Source organism: Ranitomeya imitator, chromosome 4 (genome assembly GCF_032444005.1).
Source record: "Ranitomeya imitator isolate aRanImi1 chromosome 4, aRanImi1.pri, whole genome shotgun sequence".
Lineage (NCBI taxonomy): Eukaryota > Metazoa > Chordata > Amphibia > Anura > Dendrobatidae > Ranitomeya > Ranitomeya imitator.
In genome coordinates, this window is record NC_091285.1 from 495838545 (window position 1) to 495857789 (window position 19245).

A 19245-nucleotide genomic window follows, 5' to 3' on the forward strand; every position below is an offset into this window, starting at 1 on the left:
CTTGGAGTGTAACAAACCCTCTCTCTACACCACGGAAGGGCTGATTCTTAGGAAGGAAGGCTGTCGGAAAGAAGCAGGGCGCGTCCGAGGGTGATTATATTCTTATTAGGTATATACTCACCCTCGGACGCGCCCTGCTTCTTTATTTGTAATGAATGTTTATTTGCAATGTGGTTTTGACTTACTCTATTTTTTTGGTAAATAATGATTTTATTATTTTCATTGTTTTGCATCTTCTTGGCAATAATATAAAGAAGACGCGACAGGACAACACTCGGTGGATGCCATATCTGTGTTTTAAATTGAAAAAAACTTTCAGTTAACTACTTGCAGGAGAAAGTTATTGTAGCTGGTGGCCATTTTTAGTACTGTACCAGATTTTTGTTGTATGTGTTTGTTTTTAATGTTAAAATGTCTGCATTTGATATCTCTCCAGTATTTTCTTTTTTATAAGCAAAATACTTATTTTTATATTTTCTGATGTTGGTTCCAGGGGTACACGGGCAGCAGTGGTGTGGTCAGTGGAGGCCTAGTGGAAGGAGTGACCGCAGACAGGCATCGAAGGCCTAAAATAATAACACATGGCTGTAGGCAATTTTAAATTGGTTACAGCGGTACACGGGCAGCAGTGGTGTGGTCAGTGGAGGCCTAGTGGAAGGAGTGACCGCAGACAGGCATCGAAGGCCTAAAATAATAACACATGGCTGTAGGCAATTTTAAATTGGTTCCAGGGGTACACGGGCAGCAGTGGTGTGGTCAGTGGAGGCCTAGTGGAAGGAGTGACCGCAGACAGGCATCGAAGGCCTAAAATAATAACACATGGCTGTAGGCAATTTTAAATTGGTTCCAGGGGTACACGGGCAGCAGTGGTGTGGTCAGTGGAGGCCTAGTGGAAGGAGTCACCGCAGACAGGCATCGAAGGCCTAAAATAATAACACATGGCTGTAGGCAATTTTAAATTGGTTCCAGGGGTACACGGGCAGCAGTGGTGTGGTCAGTGGAGGCCTAGTGGAAGGAGTGACCGCAGACAGGCATCGAAGGCCTAAAATAATAACACATGGCTGTAGGCAATTTTAAATTGGTTACAGGGGTACACGGGCAGCAGTGGTGTGGTCAGTGGAGGCCTAGTGGAAGGAGTGACCGCAGACAGGCATCGAAGGCCTAAAATAATAACACATGGCTGTAGGCAATTTTAAATTGGTTCCAGGGGTACACGGGCAGCAGTGGTGTGGTCAGTGGAGGCCTAGTGGAAGGAGTGACCGCAGACAGGCATCGAAGGCCTAAAATAATAACACATGGCTGTAGGCAATTTTAAATTGGTTCCAGGGGTACACGGGCAGCAGTGGTGTGGTCAGTGGAGGCCTAGTGGAAGGAGTGACCGCAGACAGGCATCGAAGGCCTAAAATAATAACACATGGCTGTAGGCAATTTTAAATTGGTTACAGGGGTACACGGGCAGCAGTGGTGTGGTCAGTGGAGGCCTAGTGGAAGGAGTGACCGCAGACAGGCATCGAAGGCCTAAAATAATAACACATGGCTGTAGGCAATTTTAAATTGGTTCCAGGGGTACACGGGCAGCAGTGGTGTGGTCAGTGGAGGCCTAGTGGAAGGAGTCACCGCAGACAGGCATCGAAGGCCTAAAATAATAACACATGGCTGTAGGCAATTTTAAATTGGTTACAGGGGTACACGGGCAGCAGTGGTGTGGTCAGTGGAGGCCTAGTGGAAGGAGTGACCGCAGACAGGCATCGAAGGCCTAAAATAATAACACATGGCTGTAGGTAATTTTAAATTGGTTCCAGGGGTACACGGGCAGCAGTGGTGTGGTCAGTGGAGGCCTAGTGGAAGGAGTCACCGCAGACAGGCATCGAAGGCCTAAAATAATAACACATGGCTGTAGGCAATTTTAAATTGGTTCCAGGGGTACACGGGCAGCAGTGGTGTGGTCAGTGGAGGCCTAGTGGAAGGAGTGACCGCAGACAGGCATCGAAGGCCTAAAATAATAACACATGGCTGTAGGCAATTTTAAATTGGTTCCAGGGGTACACGGGCAGCAGTGGTGTGGTCAGTGGAGGCCTAGTGGAAGGAGTGACCGCAGACAGGCATCGAAGGCCTAAAATAATAACACATGGCTGTAGGCAATTTTAAATTGGTTCCAGGGGTACACGGGCAGCAGTGGTGTGGTCAGTGGAGGCCTAGTGGAAGGAGTCACCGCAGACAGGCATCGAAGGCCTAAAATAATAACACATGGCTGTAGGCAATTTTAAATTGGTTCCAGGGGTACACGGGCAGCAGTGGTGTGGTCAGTGGAGGCCTAGTGGAAGGAGTCACCGCAGACAGGCATCGAAGGCCTAAAATAATAACACATGGCTGTAGGCAATTTTAAATTGGTTACAGGGGTACACGGGCAGCAGTGGTGTGGTCAGTGGAGGCCTAGTGGAAGGAGTGACCACAGACAGGCATCGAAGGCCTAACATAACAAAAATGTCAATACAATGGTATTGTCAGTGGCAGGCATTGAAGGATGTCAGCGCATAGACTAAACATTGGTGGAGCTGTGAGATAATTTTGCAAGTGGTAGAGCACTGTTTGAGCTGGGGTGGGGGGAAACTGTCTTGTGGCCGGCGGTACAGGCCCAGGGCCCCTCATATTACAACCGTGTGTCTGACGTTGGGTGCGCACCACCACCGCCAGAGACACTTTATTGTCCTAGGAGGGACCCAGTGGCAGTGCCGTCGACCAAAAGCGGGCTCACCCACCTCTTCAGACAAACTGCACTCTCACGGGTGCTGTCGCCAAGTGTCGATACCACGGCCCCGTGTGGGGAGTTTGGCCATTTAGTGAGGTGTAAACATGTCGTATGCTGGACAATCAGGTGCAGAAAATTACGAGATTGGAAAAGGCATTCAGAATAGTCCACAGGCAAGACCTTTTCATAGGAAAGCTAGGTGTCAGCCGGGCAAGGTGGGGCAAAAGATTTCGAAATCCAGTTGTGGTTCATTTTAATGAAGGTTAGATCATCTACATTTTGGGTAGCCAGACGAGTCCTTTTTTCTGTTAGTATTGAACCTGCAGCACTGAATACTCTTTCTGATAGGACACTAGCTGCCGGGCAAGCAAGCTCCTGCAATGCATATTCTGCCAATTCTGGCCAGGTGTCTAATTTTGATGCCCAGTAATCAAATGGGAATGACGGTTGAGGGAGAACATCGATAAGGGATGAAAAATAGTTTGTAACCATACTGGACAAATGTTGTCTCCTGTCACTTTGAATTGATGCTGCAGTACCTGTCCTGTCTGCGGTCATAGCAAAATCACTCCACAACCTGGTCAGAAAACCCCTCTGGCCAACGCCACTTCTGATTTCTGCCCCTCTAACTCCTCTGGTCTGCTGGCCCCTGCAGCTCGTGTGAGAACGATCACGGGCGCTGTGTGCAGGGAATGCCAGAAGCAAACGGTCAACAAGAGTTGATTGTTTGGTTGCTAATATTAGTTCCAAGTTCTCATGTGGCATTATATTTTGCAATTTGCCTTTATAGCGAGGATCAAGGAGGCAGGCCAACCAGTAATCGTCATCATTCATCATTTTAGTTATGCGTGTGTGCCTTTTGAGGATACGTAAGGCATAATCTGCCATGTGGGCCAAAGTTCCAGTTCTCAAATCTGCGGTTGTGCTTGGTTGAGGGGCAGTTTCAGGCAAATCCACGTCACTTGTGTCCCTCAAAAAACCAGAACCCGGACTTGCCGCGCCACCAATTTCCAGTGGCCCCGGAAAAGCTTCCTCATTAAAAATATAATCATCCCCATCATCCTCCTCGTCCTCCTCCTCCTCTTCGCCCGCTACCTCGTCCTGTACACTGCCCTGGCCAGACAATGGCTGACTGTCATCCAGGCTTTCCTCTTTCTCAGCTGCAGACGCCTGATCCTTTATGTGCGTCAAACTTTGCATCAGCAGACGCATTAGGGGGATGCTCATGCTTATTATGGCGTTGTCTGCACTAACCAGCCGTGTGCATTCCTCAAAACACTGAAGGACTTGACACATGTCTTGAATCTTCGACCACTGCACACCTGACAACTCCATGTCTGCCATCCTACTGCCTGCCCGTGTATGTGTATCCTCCCACAAAAACATAACAGCCCGCCTCTGTTCACACAGTCTCTGAAGAATGTGCAGTGTTGAGTTCCACCTTGTTGCAACGTCTATGATTAGGCGATGCTGGGGAAGGTTCAAAGAACGCTGATAGGTCTGCATACGGCTGGAGTGTACGGGTGAACGGCGGATATGTGAGCAAAGTCCACGCACTTTGAGGAGCAGGTCGGATAACCCCGGATAACTTTTCAGGAAGCACTGCACCACCAGGTTTAAGGTGTGAGCCAGGCAAGGAATGTGTTTCAGTTGGGAAAGGGAGATGGCAGCCATGAAATTCCTTCCGTTATCACTCACTACCTTGCCTGCCTCAAGATCTACAGTGCCCAGCCACGACTGCGTTTCTTTCTGCAAGAACTCGGACAGAACTTCCGCGGTGTGTCTGTTGTCGCCCAAACACTTCATAGCCAATACAGCCTGCTGACGTTTGCCAGTAGCTGCCCCATAATGGGAGACCTGGTGTGCAACAGTGGCAGCTGCGGATGGAGTGGTTGTGCGACTGCGGTCTGTGGACGAGCTCTCGCTTCTGCAGGAGGACGAAGAGGAGGAGGAGGGGGTGCGAACGGCTACAGCCAATTGTTTCCTAGACCGTGGGCTAGGCAGAACTGTCCCAAACTTGCTGTCCCCTGTGGACCCTGCATCCACCACATTTACCCAGTGTGCCGTGATGGACACGTAACGTCCCTGGCCATGCCTACTGGTCCATGCATCTGTTGTCAGGTGCACCTTTGTGCTCACAGATTGCCTGAGTGCATGGACGATGCGCTCTTTAACATGCTGGTGGAGGGCTGGGATGGCTTTTCTGGAAATAAAGTGTCGACTGGGTAGCTCGTAGCGTGGTACAGCGTAGTCCATCAGGGCTTTGAAAGCTTCGCTTTCAACTAACCGGTAGGGCATCATCTCTAACGAGATTAGTCTAGCTATGTGTGCGTTCAAACCCTGTGTACGCGGATGCGAGGCTAAGTACTTCCTTTTTCTAACCATAGTCTCATGTAGGGTGAGCTGGACTGGAGAGCTGGAGATCGTGGAACTAGCGGGGGTGCCGGTGGACATGGCAGACTTAGAGACGGTGGGAGATGGTATTGTTGCCACCGGTGCCCTAGATGCAGTGTTTCCTACTACGAAACTGGTGATTCCCTGACCCTGACGGCTTTGGCCTGGCAAAGAAACCTGCACAGATACTGCAGGTGGTGCGGAAAATGGTGGCCCTACACTGCCGGAAAGGATGTTGCGTTGCTGACTAGCTTCATTGGCCGAGGGTGCTACAACCTTAAGGGACGTTTGGTAGTTAGTCCAGGCTTGCAAATGCATGGTGGTTAAATGTCTATGCATGCAACTTGTATTGAGACTTTTCAGATTCTGTCCTCTGCTTAAGGTAGTTGAACATTTTTGACAGATGACTTTGCGCTGATCAATTGGATGTTGTTTAAAAAAATGCCAGACTGCACTCTTTCTAGCATCGGATACCTTTTCAGGCATTGCAGACTGAGCTTTAACCGGATGGCCACGCTGTCCTCCAACAGGTTTTAGCTTTGCCACGCGTTTTGGGCAAGATACGGGCCCAGCAGATGGAACCTGTTGCGATGTTGATGCCTGCTGCGGCCCCTCCTCCTCCGCTTCAGAACTGCTGCCGCCTTCACCCTGTTCCCCCAATGGCTGCCAATCGGGGTCAAGAACTGGGTCATCTATTACCTCTTCTTGTAGCTCGTGTGCAACTTCGTCTGTGTCACCGTGTCGGTCGGTGGTATAGCGTTCGTGATGGGGCAACATAGTCTCATCAGGGTCTGATTCTTGATCAGCACCCTGCGAGGGCAATGTTGTGGTCTGAGTCAAAGGACCAGCATAGTAGTCTGGCTGTGGCTGTGCATCAGTGCACTCCATGTCAGATTCAACTTGTAATGGGCATGGACTGTTAACTGCTTCACTTTCTAAGCCAGGGACGGTATGTGTAAAGAGCTCCATGGAGTAACCCGTTGTGTCGCCTGCTGCATTCTTCTCTGTTGTTGTTTTTGCTGAAGAGGACAAGGAAGCGACTTGTCCCTGACCGTGAACATCCACTAACGACGCGCTGCTTTGACATTTACCAGTTTCACGAGAGGAGGCAAAAGAGCTAGAGGCTGAGTCAGCAAGATAAGCCAAAACTTGCTCTTGCTGCTCCGGCTTTAAAAGCGGTTTTCCTACTCCCAGAAAAGGGAGCGTTCGAGGCCTTGTGTAGCCAGACGACGAACCTGGCTCCACAGCTCCAGACTTAGGTGCAATATTTTTTTTCCCACGACCAGCTGATGCTCCACCACTACCACTACCCTCATTACCAGCTGACAATGAACGCCCCCGGCCACGACCTCTTCCACCATACTTCCTCATTGCTTTAAAAACGTAAACAAACTAACGGTATTTGTTGCTGTCACACAAATTACACGGTGAGCTATAACTTCAGTATGATTTAGCTACCCCTTTACAGGTGAGTGAGACCACAACGAAAATCAGGCACAATGTTACACACTCTGTTGTTGGTGGCAACAAATGAGAGAGATGCCACACACGCAGGACTGTCACTGAAGCACAAATGTAAATATTAATCTCCCACTGATTTGATTTTTTTTTTTTTTTTTTCAGGGAGACTTTAGGAAAAAAAAAAAATAGAATAAAATGATTTTTTCAGGAAGAATTTAGAAACCAAAGAAAATAAAATGATTTTTTCAGGGAGAATTTAGAAAACAAATAAAACAAAAAAAGGCTTTCTATGGCCCACTGAGTGAGAGATGACGCACACAGGAGTCAGGAGTGGCACACAAGCCCAGAGGCCAATATTTATCTCCCACTGATTGATGTAGTGATTTTTTCAGGTAGATTTTGGAACCCAAATTCAGCTAAAAAAAATAATAGGCTTTCTATGGCCCACAATTGGAGAGAGAGAGAGAGATGGCACACCCAGGAGTCAAGACTGGCACACAAGCAGAAAGGGCAATATTAATCTCCCACTGATTTGTTTTTTTTTTTTTTTTTTTCAGGGAGACTTTAGGAAAAAAAAAATAGAATAAAATGATTTTTTCAGGAAGAATTTAGAAACCAAAGAAAATAAAATGATTTTTTCAGGGAGAATTTAGAAAACAAATAAAACAAAAAAAGGCTTTCTATGGCCCACTGAGTGAGAGATGACGCACACAGGAGTCAGGAGTGGCACACAAGCCCAGAGGCCAATATTTATCTCCCACTGATTGATGTAGTGATTTTTTCAGGTAGATTTTGGAACCCAAATCAAGCTAAAAAAAATAATAGGCTTTCTATGGCCCACAATTGGAGAGAGAGAGAGAGATGGTACACCCAGGAGTCAAGACTGGCACACAAGCAGAAAGGGCAATATTAATCTCCCACTGATTTGTTTTTTTTTTTTTTTTTTTCAGGGAGACTTTAGGAAAAAAAAAAAAATAGAATAAAATGATTTTTTCAGGAAGAATTTAGAAACCAAATAAAATAAAATGATTTTTTCAGGGAGAATTTAGAAAACAAATAAAACAAAAAAAGGCTTTCTATGGCCCACTGAGTGAGAGATGACGCACACAGGAGTCAGGAGTGGCACACAAGCCCAGAGGCCAATATTTATCTCCCACTGATTGATGTAGTGATTTTTTCAGGTAGATTTTGGAACCCAAATCAAGCTAAAAAAATAATAGGCTTTCTATGGCCCACAATTGGAGAGAGAGAGAGATGGCACACCCAGGAGTCAAGACTGGCACACAAGCAGAAAGGGCAATATTAATCTCCCACTGATTTGTTTTTTTTTTTTTTTTTTCAGGGAGACTTTAGGAAAAAAAAAATAGAATAAAATGATTTTTTCAGGAAGAATTTAGAAACCAAATAAAATAAAATGATTTTTTCAGGGAGAATTTAGAAAACAAATAAAACAAAAAAAGGCTTTCTATGGCCCACTGAGTGAGAGATGACGCACACAGGAGTCAGGAGTGGCACACAAGCCCAGAGGCCAATATTTATCTCCCACTTTTTTTTTTTTTGTTCCAGGGAAAATTTATAAACCCAATAAAAAATATAATAAATAGGCTTTCTATGGCCCACTATCTGAGAGACAGAGAGAGATGGCACGCTTAGGACTGGCACACAAGCCCAAAGGCCAATATTAATCTCCCACTGATTGATTTATTGATTTTTTCAGGTAGAATTTAGAACCCAAATAAAGCAAAAAAAAAAAAATGGCCTTTCTATGGCCCACTGAGTGAGTGATGATGCACACAGGAGTCAGGAGTGGCACACAAGCCCTGAGGCCAATATTTTTCTCCCACTGATTGATGTAGTGATTTTTTCAGGTAGATTTTAGAACCAAAATCAAGCAAAAAAATAAATAGGCTTTCTATGGCCCACTGAGTGAGAGATGACACAGACAGGGATGGCACTCTAGCAGAAATGTCAATCTTAATCTCCCACAAAAAAAAAAAAAAAACAGGGAGTGTCCTTCAATTACTATCTCCCTGCAGTAATCTCAGCCAGGTATGGCAGGCAGCAATAAGGAGTGGACTGATGCACAAATTAAATAAAAAGTGTGTACAAACCAAAAAGATAGCTGTGCAGAAAGGAAGGAACAAGAGGATTTGTGCTTTGAAAAAAGCAGTTGGTTTGCACAGCGGCGTACACACAGCAATGCAGCTATCAGGGAGCCTTCTAGGGCAGCCCAATGAGCTACAGCGCTGAGGGGGAAAAAAAAATGTAGCTTCCACTGTCCCTGCACACCGAAGGTGGTGTTGGGCTGTGGAAATCGCTACAGCACAAGCGGTTTGGTGGTTAATGGACCCTGCCTAACGCTATCCCTGCTTCTGACGAAGCGGCAGTAACCTCTCCCTAAGCTCAGATCAGCAGCAGTAACATGGCGGTCGGCGGGAACTCCCCTTTATAGCCCCTGTGACGCCGCAGACAGCAAGCCAATCACTGCAATGCCCTTCTCTAAGATGGTGGGGACCAGGACCTATGTCATCACGCTGCCCACCCTCTGCGTTTACCTTCATTGGCTGAGAAATGGCGCTTTTCGCGTCATTGAAACGCGACTTTGGCGCGAAAGTCGCGTACCGCATGGCCGACCCCGCACAGGGGTCGGATCGGGTTTCATGAAACCCGACTTTGCCAAAAGTCGGCGACTTTTGAAAATGAACGACCCGTTTCGCTCAACCCTAGTCCTATGTCTAATTCTAGTCACCTTGTCAATGTTCTTGGTTTTAAAGTATATATTCTCTGAACAGTCCCAAGTTCAGGCTCCATAAATCATCTAAAAAGCTCTCTTTGATGCTTCTAGTGAGAAGTCTGGAGACAAATTTCTATAATATGGCTATGCATCTTGTAACACTTGTCAGGTTCATGGGGGCATAATGGGGTTTTATCATCATCATAACTAATTGATAAAATTGCAAACTGCTATTAAAAATAAATAAGTTTGCAATTTGTCTCTAATTAAAAATCCTCACTGTTTTCAAAAACCAAGGGATTTTTTTTTCATAGGCTATGGGCAACCACTGCAGTCTATTAAATGTGCCACGTTTTCTGAGCAAAGAGAGTGTGCTTGCAATTTCGTTGCTATAGAGTATGCAAGCGTTGCTCTGAAGGTAGTCGAATCACGGGATAAAATATGTTGTTCGTTACATCAGCACAACCATGCCAATGGCTCATACTATTAATCTTTGGAAGTGCACCGCCCCCCCAGAAAGGAGAGAGTAAAATTAGTCACATTATGTTCTGCATTATTTTTGAAATGTAAAATGGATAATATTGTGCTGTCTTCTGTATGAGAACTGCTGACAATTTACCAGGTTAACTCTGATTTACTGTATGAATATGTAAAAAGAAATGGGAAGTGATATTGTTCCACATCAAAATAAGCCCAAAGCTTATGAGTCCCTAGATAACATTAACAATATGTAAAGCAAAAAAAGAGGGAATGTCTCAAAGTGCATAATCATATTAAAATTGCTACACAAAGGTAGTAAGAAAATCCAGAAGAAAGAGCAAAATCCAGAAACAATATTACCTGGTCTGGGAATAAAGAACATGCTTCTCTCTTGATTCTTCTGTTGAGAGCCATTACTATTTTATATGTAATACCTTACTATTAGCACAAAATTGTGGTTTCAATTATTATTGTATATTACTTATTACCAGACAAAGCAGTGTTGTTTTCTCTCTTTTTTTCTGGATTTTTTTTTACCACCTTTGTGTAAGCTTTTTTGTTTCATTATACAGTATACTTTAAGGTATTCTCTAATAAAGATTACTCTAATTTTTAGTGCATTGAGTTCTGCACTTAGACTTTTTGTTATGCACATGAACTGACAAATCTCCCCATTCATATTGATTAACTCCATTCCTATCACATATAGGCACAACTATGGACATACCTGTTAGACATATTCCTCTTGTACTGTTGCACAAATCAAGCATGACACGAACCTATAATGAAAGTGCATTTTATGAATAGCATGCAACTACATTGAGTCCTGAGAGAAGTGTAGACGAAGCACAGATAAGCAGGCAAGAAGATTGCAGAAGTGAAAGAGAACTCAACTCCAAATTTAAAGGGAACCTGTCACCCCGTTTTTACAGTACGAGATAAAAATACTGTTAAATAGGGCCTGAGCTATGCTGCTGAAATACCTTACAAAAGTCGCCGTTTTCGCCTGTCAATCAGGCTGGTCAGGTCATATGGGCGTGGCGACATCGCTGTTTCTTCCCCCAGATCTTGCATATATTTCCGTTGGTGGCGTAGTGGTTTGCGCATGCCCATCTTCTGAATCCACTGGGCAGGAGAAGAAAGAACGTGCGATCGGCGCTATTTCCCTGGTGATCTGTGGGGGCGGCCATCTTCCTGAGGCTGCGCGTGTGCATATGGAGTCCTCTGCTGCCCGGGGCTTCAGGAAAATGGCCGCGTGATGCCGCGCGTGCGCAGATGGAGATCGCGGCAGCCATTTTACTGAAGCCGAGATGCGACTCGGCATCAGGAAAATGGCCGCCGCGATCTACATCTGCGCATGCGCGGCATCCCGCGGCCATTTTCCTGAAGCCTCGGGCAGCAGAGGACTCCATATGCGCACGCGCGGCCTCAGGAAGATGGCCGCCCCCACAGATCACCAGGGAAATAGCGCCGATCGCACGTTTTTTCTTCTCCTGCCCAGTGGAGTCAGAAGATGGTCATGCGCAAACCACTACGCCACCACCGGAAATATATGCAAGATCTGGGGGAAGAAACAGCGATGTCACCATGCCCATATGACCTGACCAGCCTGATTGACAGGCGAAAACGGCGACTTTTGTAAGGTATTTCAGCAGCATAGGTGGGGAATCAGGGTACACAAAATACACTATAGTAACGCACAGCTCAGGCCCTATTTAACAGTATTTTTATCTCGTACTGAAAAAACGGGGTGACAGGTTCCCTTTAAAGTATGTAAATCATTACTTACAATAAGCAATGTACATTTGGCTACAATTAACAGAACTCAGTGAACTGTGCAAAGCTCTTGCACACATTTGTTGTTATGATGCCCCCATGGACAGTTCTCATAGTGGGCCTCCATTTTTATGCTCAGGTCAGGCCAATATATGTTTAATAATTAGGTGGTATGATGAAACACATACAGAATTGTGAAAAAGTGTTTGCCTTCTTACTGATTTCCTATTCTTTTGCATCTTTGTCACACTTAAATGTTTCAGATCACCACACAAATTTAAATGTTAGAGAAAGATAACACAGGTAAGCACAAAATGCAGTTTTTGAATGAAGTTCTTTATTAAGGGAAAAAGAAATCCAAACCTACAGGGCCCTGTGTAAAAAAGTGATTCCCCCTCTCCTCCTTTAAAACATAAATTAACTGTGGGGTATCACATATTTTGGAGGCCGAGTTCAAATTTCCTATCCACACCCAGGCTTGATTACTGCCACACCTGTTCTTAATCAAGAAATCACTTAAAAAGAACCTGCCTGACAAAGTGAATTAGATCAGAAGATCCTCAAATGCTAGACATCATGCCACGTTCCAAAGAAATTCTGGAACAAATGAAAAAACAAAGAAATTGAGATCTATCAGTTTGGAAAAAGTTATACAGCCATTTATATAGCTTTGGGATTCCAGCGAACCACTGTGAGAGGCATTACCCACAGATGGTGAAACATGGAACTGTGGTGAATCTTCCAAGGAGTGGCTGGCCAACCAAAATTTCCCCAAGAGAGCAGCGATTACTCATCCAAAAGGTCACATAGACCCTACAACAACATCCAAAGAACTACAGGGCTCACTTGCCTCAGTTGATGTCAGTGTTTATGACTTCATCATTATTATTATTATTATTATTATACATTTTTATAGCGCCATTTATTCCATGGCGCTTTACATGTGAATACGGGGCAAATATAGACAAATACATTAAACATGAGCAGATAACAAGGCACACGAGTACATAAGGAGGGAGGACCCTGCCCGCGAGGGCTCACAGTCTGCAGGGGGTGGGTGAGGATACACTAGGAGAAGGAAGAGCTGGCTGTGCGGCTGTTCAGTAGGTTGAGGATCACTGCAGGCTGTAGGCTTGTCGGAAGAGATGAGTCTTCAGGTTCTTTTTGAAGGTTTCTATGGTAGGCGCAAGTCTGATGTGTTGGGGTAGAGAGTTCCAGAGTATGGGGGAAGCACGGGAGAAGTCTTGGATGCGGTTATGGGAAGAAGAGATGAGAGGGGAGTAGAGAAGGAGGTCTTGGGAGGATCGGAGGTCGCGTGTAGGTAGGTACCGGGAGACCATGTCACAGATGTATGGAGGAGACAGGTTGTGGATGGCTTTGTATGTCAGTGTGAGGGTTTTGAACTGGAGTCTCTGGGCGATAGGAAGCCAGTGAAGGGCTTGACACAGGGGAGAGGCTGGGGAATAGCGGGGGGACAGGTGGATTAGTCGGGCAGCAGAGTGTAGGATGGATTGAAGTGGTGCCAGAGTGCTAGAGGGGAGTCCAGAGAGTATAGAAAGAGACTGGGCAACAATGGTCTGCATAGCAGTTCCAAAACAAAAACTACTTCTAAGCAATACGAAAATAAAGGCTCTTATCATTTTGCCAGAAAATATCTTGATGATACCTAAGACTTTTTGCAGAACACTCTCTGGACTGACAAAACAAAAGTTGAACTTTTTTGGAAGCTGTATGTCCCATTACATCTGGAGTAGAAGTAACACAGCATTTCAGAAAAAGAACATCATACTAACAGTAAATTATGGTGGTGGTAGTGTTATAATCTGGGGCTGTTTTGCTGCTTGAGGACCTGGAAGACTTGCTGTGGTAAATAGAACCATGAATTCTGCTGTATGCCAAAAAATCCTGAAGGCGAATGTTCGTGACTTCAAGCTGAAGCGCACTTAATAATATACAGCAGGAGAATGTTCAAAAACACACCAGCAAGGCTTAAGAAAAACTGAACTAAATTACGACTTGGGAGTGGCCTAGTCAAAGTCCTGACCTTAATCTGATTGAGATGCTTGTGCCATCACCTTAAAAATGCAGTTCAGGCTCGGAAACCCAGGAATGTGGCTTAATTACAACAATTCTGCAAAAATTTCTCCAGAGCATTGTAAAACACTCATAGTCAGTTATTGCAAACACTTTGCAGTTGTTGCTGCTAAGGGTGGCTCAACCAGTTAATAGGTTTAGGGGGCAATCACTTTTCACACAGGGTCCTCTAGGTTTGGATTTCTTTTTCCCTTAAAAATAAAGACCTTCATTTAAAACTGCATTTTGTGTTACTTGGGTTTTCATTGTATAATATTTTTTATATTTGTTTGGTGATCTGAAACATTTAAATGTGACAAACATGCAAAAGAATAAGAAATCAGGAAGGGGGCGAACACTTTTTAATACCACTGTATATTATAAGTTAGTACAGTTCTTCTCTAGACCATAACTGTCTTTTGTTAGAAAAGAGCGAGGGAGGTGGGGTGCAAGCCCTGTACAACAAAACTTGTTGCAATATCAAAATAATTAACATATTCTAAATTAATTTTGCTACAGAATTAACTCTGTGGTCTTGCTCACACGAGCATATAACTTGTCTGAGACCTATCTGATGTTTTATTATGTTATTTATTATGATAGCACTCGGCCGAATGCTGTACCAAGGGGCACTGCTTATGTGCTATTTTTTTTTTCATGCCGGTCCTGAAAGAGAAAAAAATGCAACATGCTGCGAGTGGTTTCGCAAATCGGACACATTCAAGTTTATGGGTGCGAGGAAATCAGACTGCACTCGTATGCTATCCGAGTGAAGTCCAATTTACGAGGACCCAGTCAATGGAGAAGATGGAGAAATTAAGTACTCCATCTTTTTCACACCTGTGATACAATTCTCTCATGGGAAAGAATCGAATCACCGTAAACTGACAGAGTTAGAGCAGAGTGTCATTAGCATAATCGGCCCAATTCTCTCACATGGGAGAATCAACGCTCATGTTTAACCAGCCTGAAAGGGAGTAGTACTACATGAATAGGTAGTATTTAAAGCCAGAGGCCAGGTGTGTACTGTGCACGATATTTATTGGGAACCAGTCTCATGTTTCATGCTACCTGAACTACAAGCTCCGTGAATTAGAGCCGGGATGCATGATTGTGGTCAGGTATAATTTTCCCTGAAACGCTTCAGGAACATATACTGTCATCAGAGGACTATATCTGGAGATCAGAGTAGTCCAGTACTTTCCCTGGTTGAATATTCCCAGATCTGCTGCCGATGATTGACAGCTCTCTACATATAGTTCAATCGTCAGGCTGCAGTTTTCACTCATCACATGCACTGAGATCCCTCAAACCCATCTACAATCAATGGAATAAACAACGTTCATGAATACTGATGTTTCAATTTTGAAATATTTTTCTTTTCTTTTCAAAGCCATATCACAAATTCTCTTCATGGCAAACAAATGCAGAAATAGATTTTCAAATTTTAACACCAACATGCCCAATAAAAAGTTCATGAATATCTTATGAGATGCCACACAGAATTGATTAGACATGGGACAACACACCTAGACGTTTCGGGGTTGTCCTTTCCATGAAGAGAATTTGTGACAACCGAATTGTTAATGTCTAAGAGAAAAGTGTGGCTGGCAGCACTTACTGACAAGGACGCATGTTTGAGTCCCCAAGGAACCCTGCTTGGAGGTACATATGTAAATGAAGAAAAAAAGCGTCCACTCTAAGGGTACCGTCACACAGTGCAATTTTGATCGCTACGACGGCACGATTCGTGACGTTCGAGCAATATAGTTACGATATCGCAGTGTCTGACACGCTCCTGCGATCAGGGACCCTGCTAAGAATCGTACGTCGTAGCAGATCGTTTGAAACTTTCTTTCGTCGTCTAGTGTCCCGCTGTGGCGGCATGATCGCATGGTGTAACATATATCGTATACGATGTGCGCATAGTAACCAACGGCTTCTACATCGCACATACGTCATGAAATTATCGCTCCAGCGTCGTAGATTGCAAAGTGTGACAGCAGTCTACGACGCTGGAGCGATATTGTTACGATGCTGGAGCGTCACGGATCGTACCGTTGTAGCGATGAAAATTGCACTGTGTGACGGTACCCTAAGGTGATCAATTGAGTCATCAATGTCTGTGAATATGATGTCATGGATTTACAGATCTATCCCATAATAAGAGACCTGCCACTCACCTTTAGCAATGCTGGAGAAGCCAGATGGAGGAGCCGGACTAGTCTGACTTCCGCCTATGGTCCCCGGACAGATCTTTAATGTAGGGTATATGTTCTCTGAAATGCTGAAGCATATTAGAGAAGGGTATGCAGGACTGTGATCGTACAGCCAGGCTCTCACTCATGCTGCCCGTGTTTGAGCAGCAAGAATCATGTGACAGGCTGCTTTGTTGCATCTTTTCCATTTAGACTCTTCTATACTAAAATTAGAAGGAAACTCGTAAGTTGTTCCATAGTATATTTCTACCACTGTAAGAGAAGACTGAAATAATCCACAATAAATCCTGCATAAAAGAAATGTACAGAATTTATATACACAAATGGATTGCATTAACTATCAGATTTATTCAAATTTTTATTTTTTTGCAAATCTTTCCATTGATTGAAAAACTGACAAAATTTTGTGTTGATTTGTAAAGGTAGAAACCTCAAAGCAAGCTGAACATGTGACATGTTAAATGCTTTATGTACAAGTGCAGGAACATAAAAACCTGGGCTTGCAATCCAGACACTTGTCCTGTCACATGGCCAAAAATGGCATCATGTGTACCGAGACTTATACTGATCAACCAATGGTGCAATAATTATAATTGCATTGTAATATATTATTGTTTCTATAATGGTAAAAATTATGCTACATTGTCTTCAAAAGTGCTACAAAATAATAGGAATGTTCCTGAAGAGGTTTTGCAAAAATTCAGGAGCAAAATTGCTTGAAATGTTGCAAAAAATATTTGCAACTGTTAGTTAAGCAGAAATGCTGAGATTTTTTGCGTTTTGAAAAATGCAAGAAACTTTGTTGGGATGTTACCAAACACGTATGACAAATTTATCATAATTTACGCCACGAAGGTGGTGCAAATTATGATGGAAATGCTGTATGTCAGCTCTTGCCTTGTGTACATTTCAGGCGGTGGCGCACCACAGTTGAGTGATGATTGAAGATCATTAAATACGTGGATGCCTCTTCATGAATTTGGCGCATCTTACTCCAGTGCTCCAATCATACAAAACACCGGTCTTTTAAATAATACACAAATGTAAAACTAGTAACCTTTCCTATATGCACAGAAACTGGAGTAGAATTTCCATAAAGTCACCAGACAACATAATCACAGGCTGAAATGGTCATTACCTTGCATCTCTGGGTTGTAACAGTTCACCTAATTGTTTTAATGAAGAGTGAATGCCACATGTCTGTGTAAATTATAATCCTGTAAACCTCATTATCATTATGTATGGTCACTTACTACAACATTTTATATGTCTTATTGGATGATTGGTAAAATATCTTATGTATCGTACACCACTAACAAATGTTAGGGCTGGTGCATGCTTCCTTAAAAATTGGACAAGTGCTATCTGTAGTTTTGATGGCTAGCATTCGTCTCCATGTTTTTGTCAATAAGGTCATGCACAGGTTCAATTTTTTTTCTCAGACCGTGAGGTCCAAGGAAAAAAAATCACAACATGCCCTATTTTCCTCCGATGAACAGAATGTACATGACAATTCACGTCCGTGGGTCCGTGGAAAATCGAATCACAGTCAGATAACATCTAAATATAGTCGGATTTTTGCGGACAGACTGGATAGAGAAACTTATTTTTCTATTTTTTATTTTCCACATCTGAGAAAATCAAATCACACTCTGATCAGAGTGTGATTGGCATAATCAGACTGATTTTCACAGATGAGAGAAAAGCAGTCATGTGACCCTAGCATTAGAGTATTATACTATATAGATCAGTATAAGTTAAAAGCAACTAACTTGTGTGGTTGGAGATAACAAAGTTAAGAATGCATTTGTGATGAAATATTAGTTAGGGGCATTTTCTGCTATTCTGCAATTTGTAAATGTTAAGATTGTAGGCAAACACTGGAAGTCCACATGCAATGCATGACTGGAAGAGTGATGTCATTTAGGCTTTATTCACATGTCAGTAGTTTGGTTAATTTTTGCATCAATATTTCTAAACTTCAGAATACAACAGGTGTAAACATTTTTATTATAGTGTTTCCCTCAGTATAAGGAATAACTATAAAATACTGATATAAAATAGTGACATGTAAATAATGCCTAAAAACCAACAGAAGATCATCTGTGCTATAAACATGTCCTGCTTTCTGTCCCACTAGAGGAGCAAAAATGGAAAAATAACTATATGTTGATCCATCATATACCAGGCATAATTACTACCCCATAGGCTATAAAGGAGTTTTCTGGGTTCCTTCACAGAGTCCATCATTTTACCAGACTAGAAATGCTTCGCTCTATTTTTCTCCAGCACAATCGATGGACTCTGTGAATCTAGCCTAATAATAAATCAGTTTGATTACATGGTGATATACGCATGTTTCCAGATTACCGGGACCAGTGAATATGTCATCCTCATCATCATTAGCATGTCTTCATTCTCAGCTCGGATGTAGGATTCTTGCTGCCGGTGGCGATGGCTCCTTTTGTTTCTGGAGACCTGTGTTCTTGTTTCTTCTAAATCTTTATCCTTTATTTCTGAAACTAACTGGTTCAGGTGAGCTGTCAACGTGTCCTCCTGGGAAGGTCTTTGAAAGGATTCCAGTTCCTTAACTCTAGAAGCAAGATCTCTCCATTGCAGTAGGATAAATAAGGTTCCACCTACATTGAGCAGTGTGACAATGGCCAGGACAGCTATCACACCTCTGAGGACCACACTATAGCTTCCTCTTTCAGAACAAGCCACCAAACTCACAACCCTTTCTGTCCCCATGCCAATGGTCGTTTTAAAGCAAGCACACTCTGCTCAGCGTCCTCTTCTTAAGAATCTCCAGAAGAAGAAAAACGTCTTCTCTTGGATAACAAAGTGCTTTTTATGGGCTGGAGTCTGTTTAAATGTCTTGACTTGCCGTGGGCTGTTTAACAAAGATTATACTTTCAGATCCAAATTAATGATGTGGAAGTGATGGCAGAGGCGTGTGTCCGGGAGAGGCAAGGAGGGGCCCCATAAGGGAATGAAGGGTGTCTTGGAAACAGCAGTCATAGTCTAAGCTTCTTTTGTAAAGAGGAGCAGTCAATTACCAGAAGATGTCAGAAAACTTGACAAGGAAGGCTGACATTGTATAGAAATATCATAGACAATAAGCCTATTAGGCACAAACTTCAGCCCTCTGGTGAAAATCTAATCTTTGTATAAGGCAAGAAATTGGAAAAGCTCATCTTTAAGAGCAGTGCTAGTCACTACACTCAAAGAAAAATAAATCTGTCATGGTTCAGCACTTACAAATACAATATAAACTAAGCTTGTTCAACTCACATGTTTGTTTATTTTGTCTGGGTTATAAGTTTTTAAAATTACTTCAAAATGAATAGCCTCTTAAA

The 19245-nt window shown here is 43.5% G+C and overlaps 1 protein-coding gene across 2 annotated transcripts in view; it reads right to left on the bottom strand.

The window, feature by feature from the left end:
- The window catches only part of GLDN (gliomedin), an 81635-nt gene extending 62846 nt beyond the window's left edge, over nucleotides 1-18789 (bottom strand). The window contains exons 1-2 of one of the 2 annotated variants that reach the window (XM_069766006.1): nucleotides 18257-18789; nucleotides 10546-10597 (exon numbers count right to left, since the gene is read on the bottom strand). In XM_069766006.1, coding sequence (XP_069622107.1) covers nucleotides 10546-10597; nucleotides 18257-18637 — 433 coding nt within the window. In that variant the 5' untranslated portion in view covers nucleotides 18638-18789. Of the gene's footprint in view, nucleotides 1-10545; nucleotides 10598-15850; nucleotides 16061-18256 lie in introns of those variants that run through there. The other variant, XM_069766007.1, reaches the window with a different exon arrangement.
- Between the last annotated feature and the right edge of the window lie 456 nt (nucleotides 18790-19245).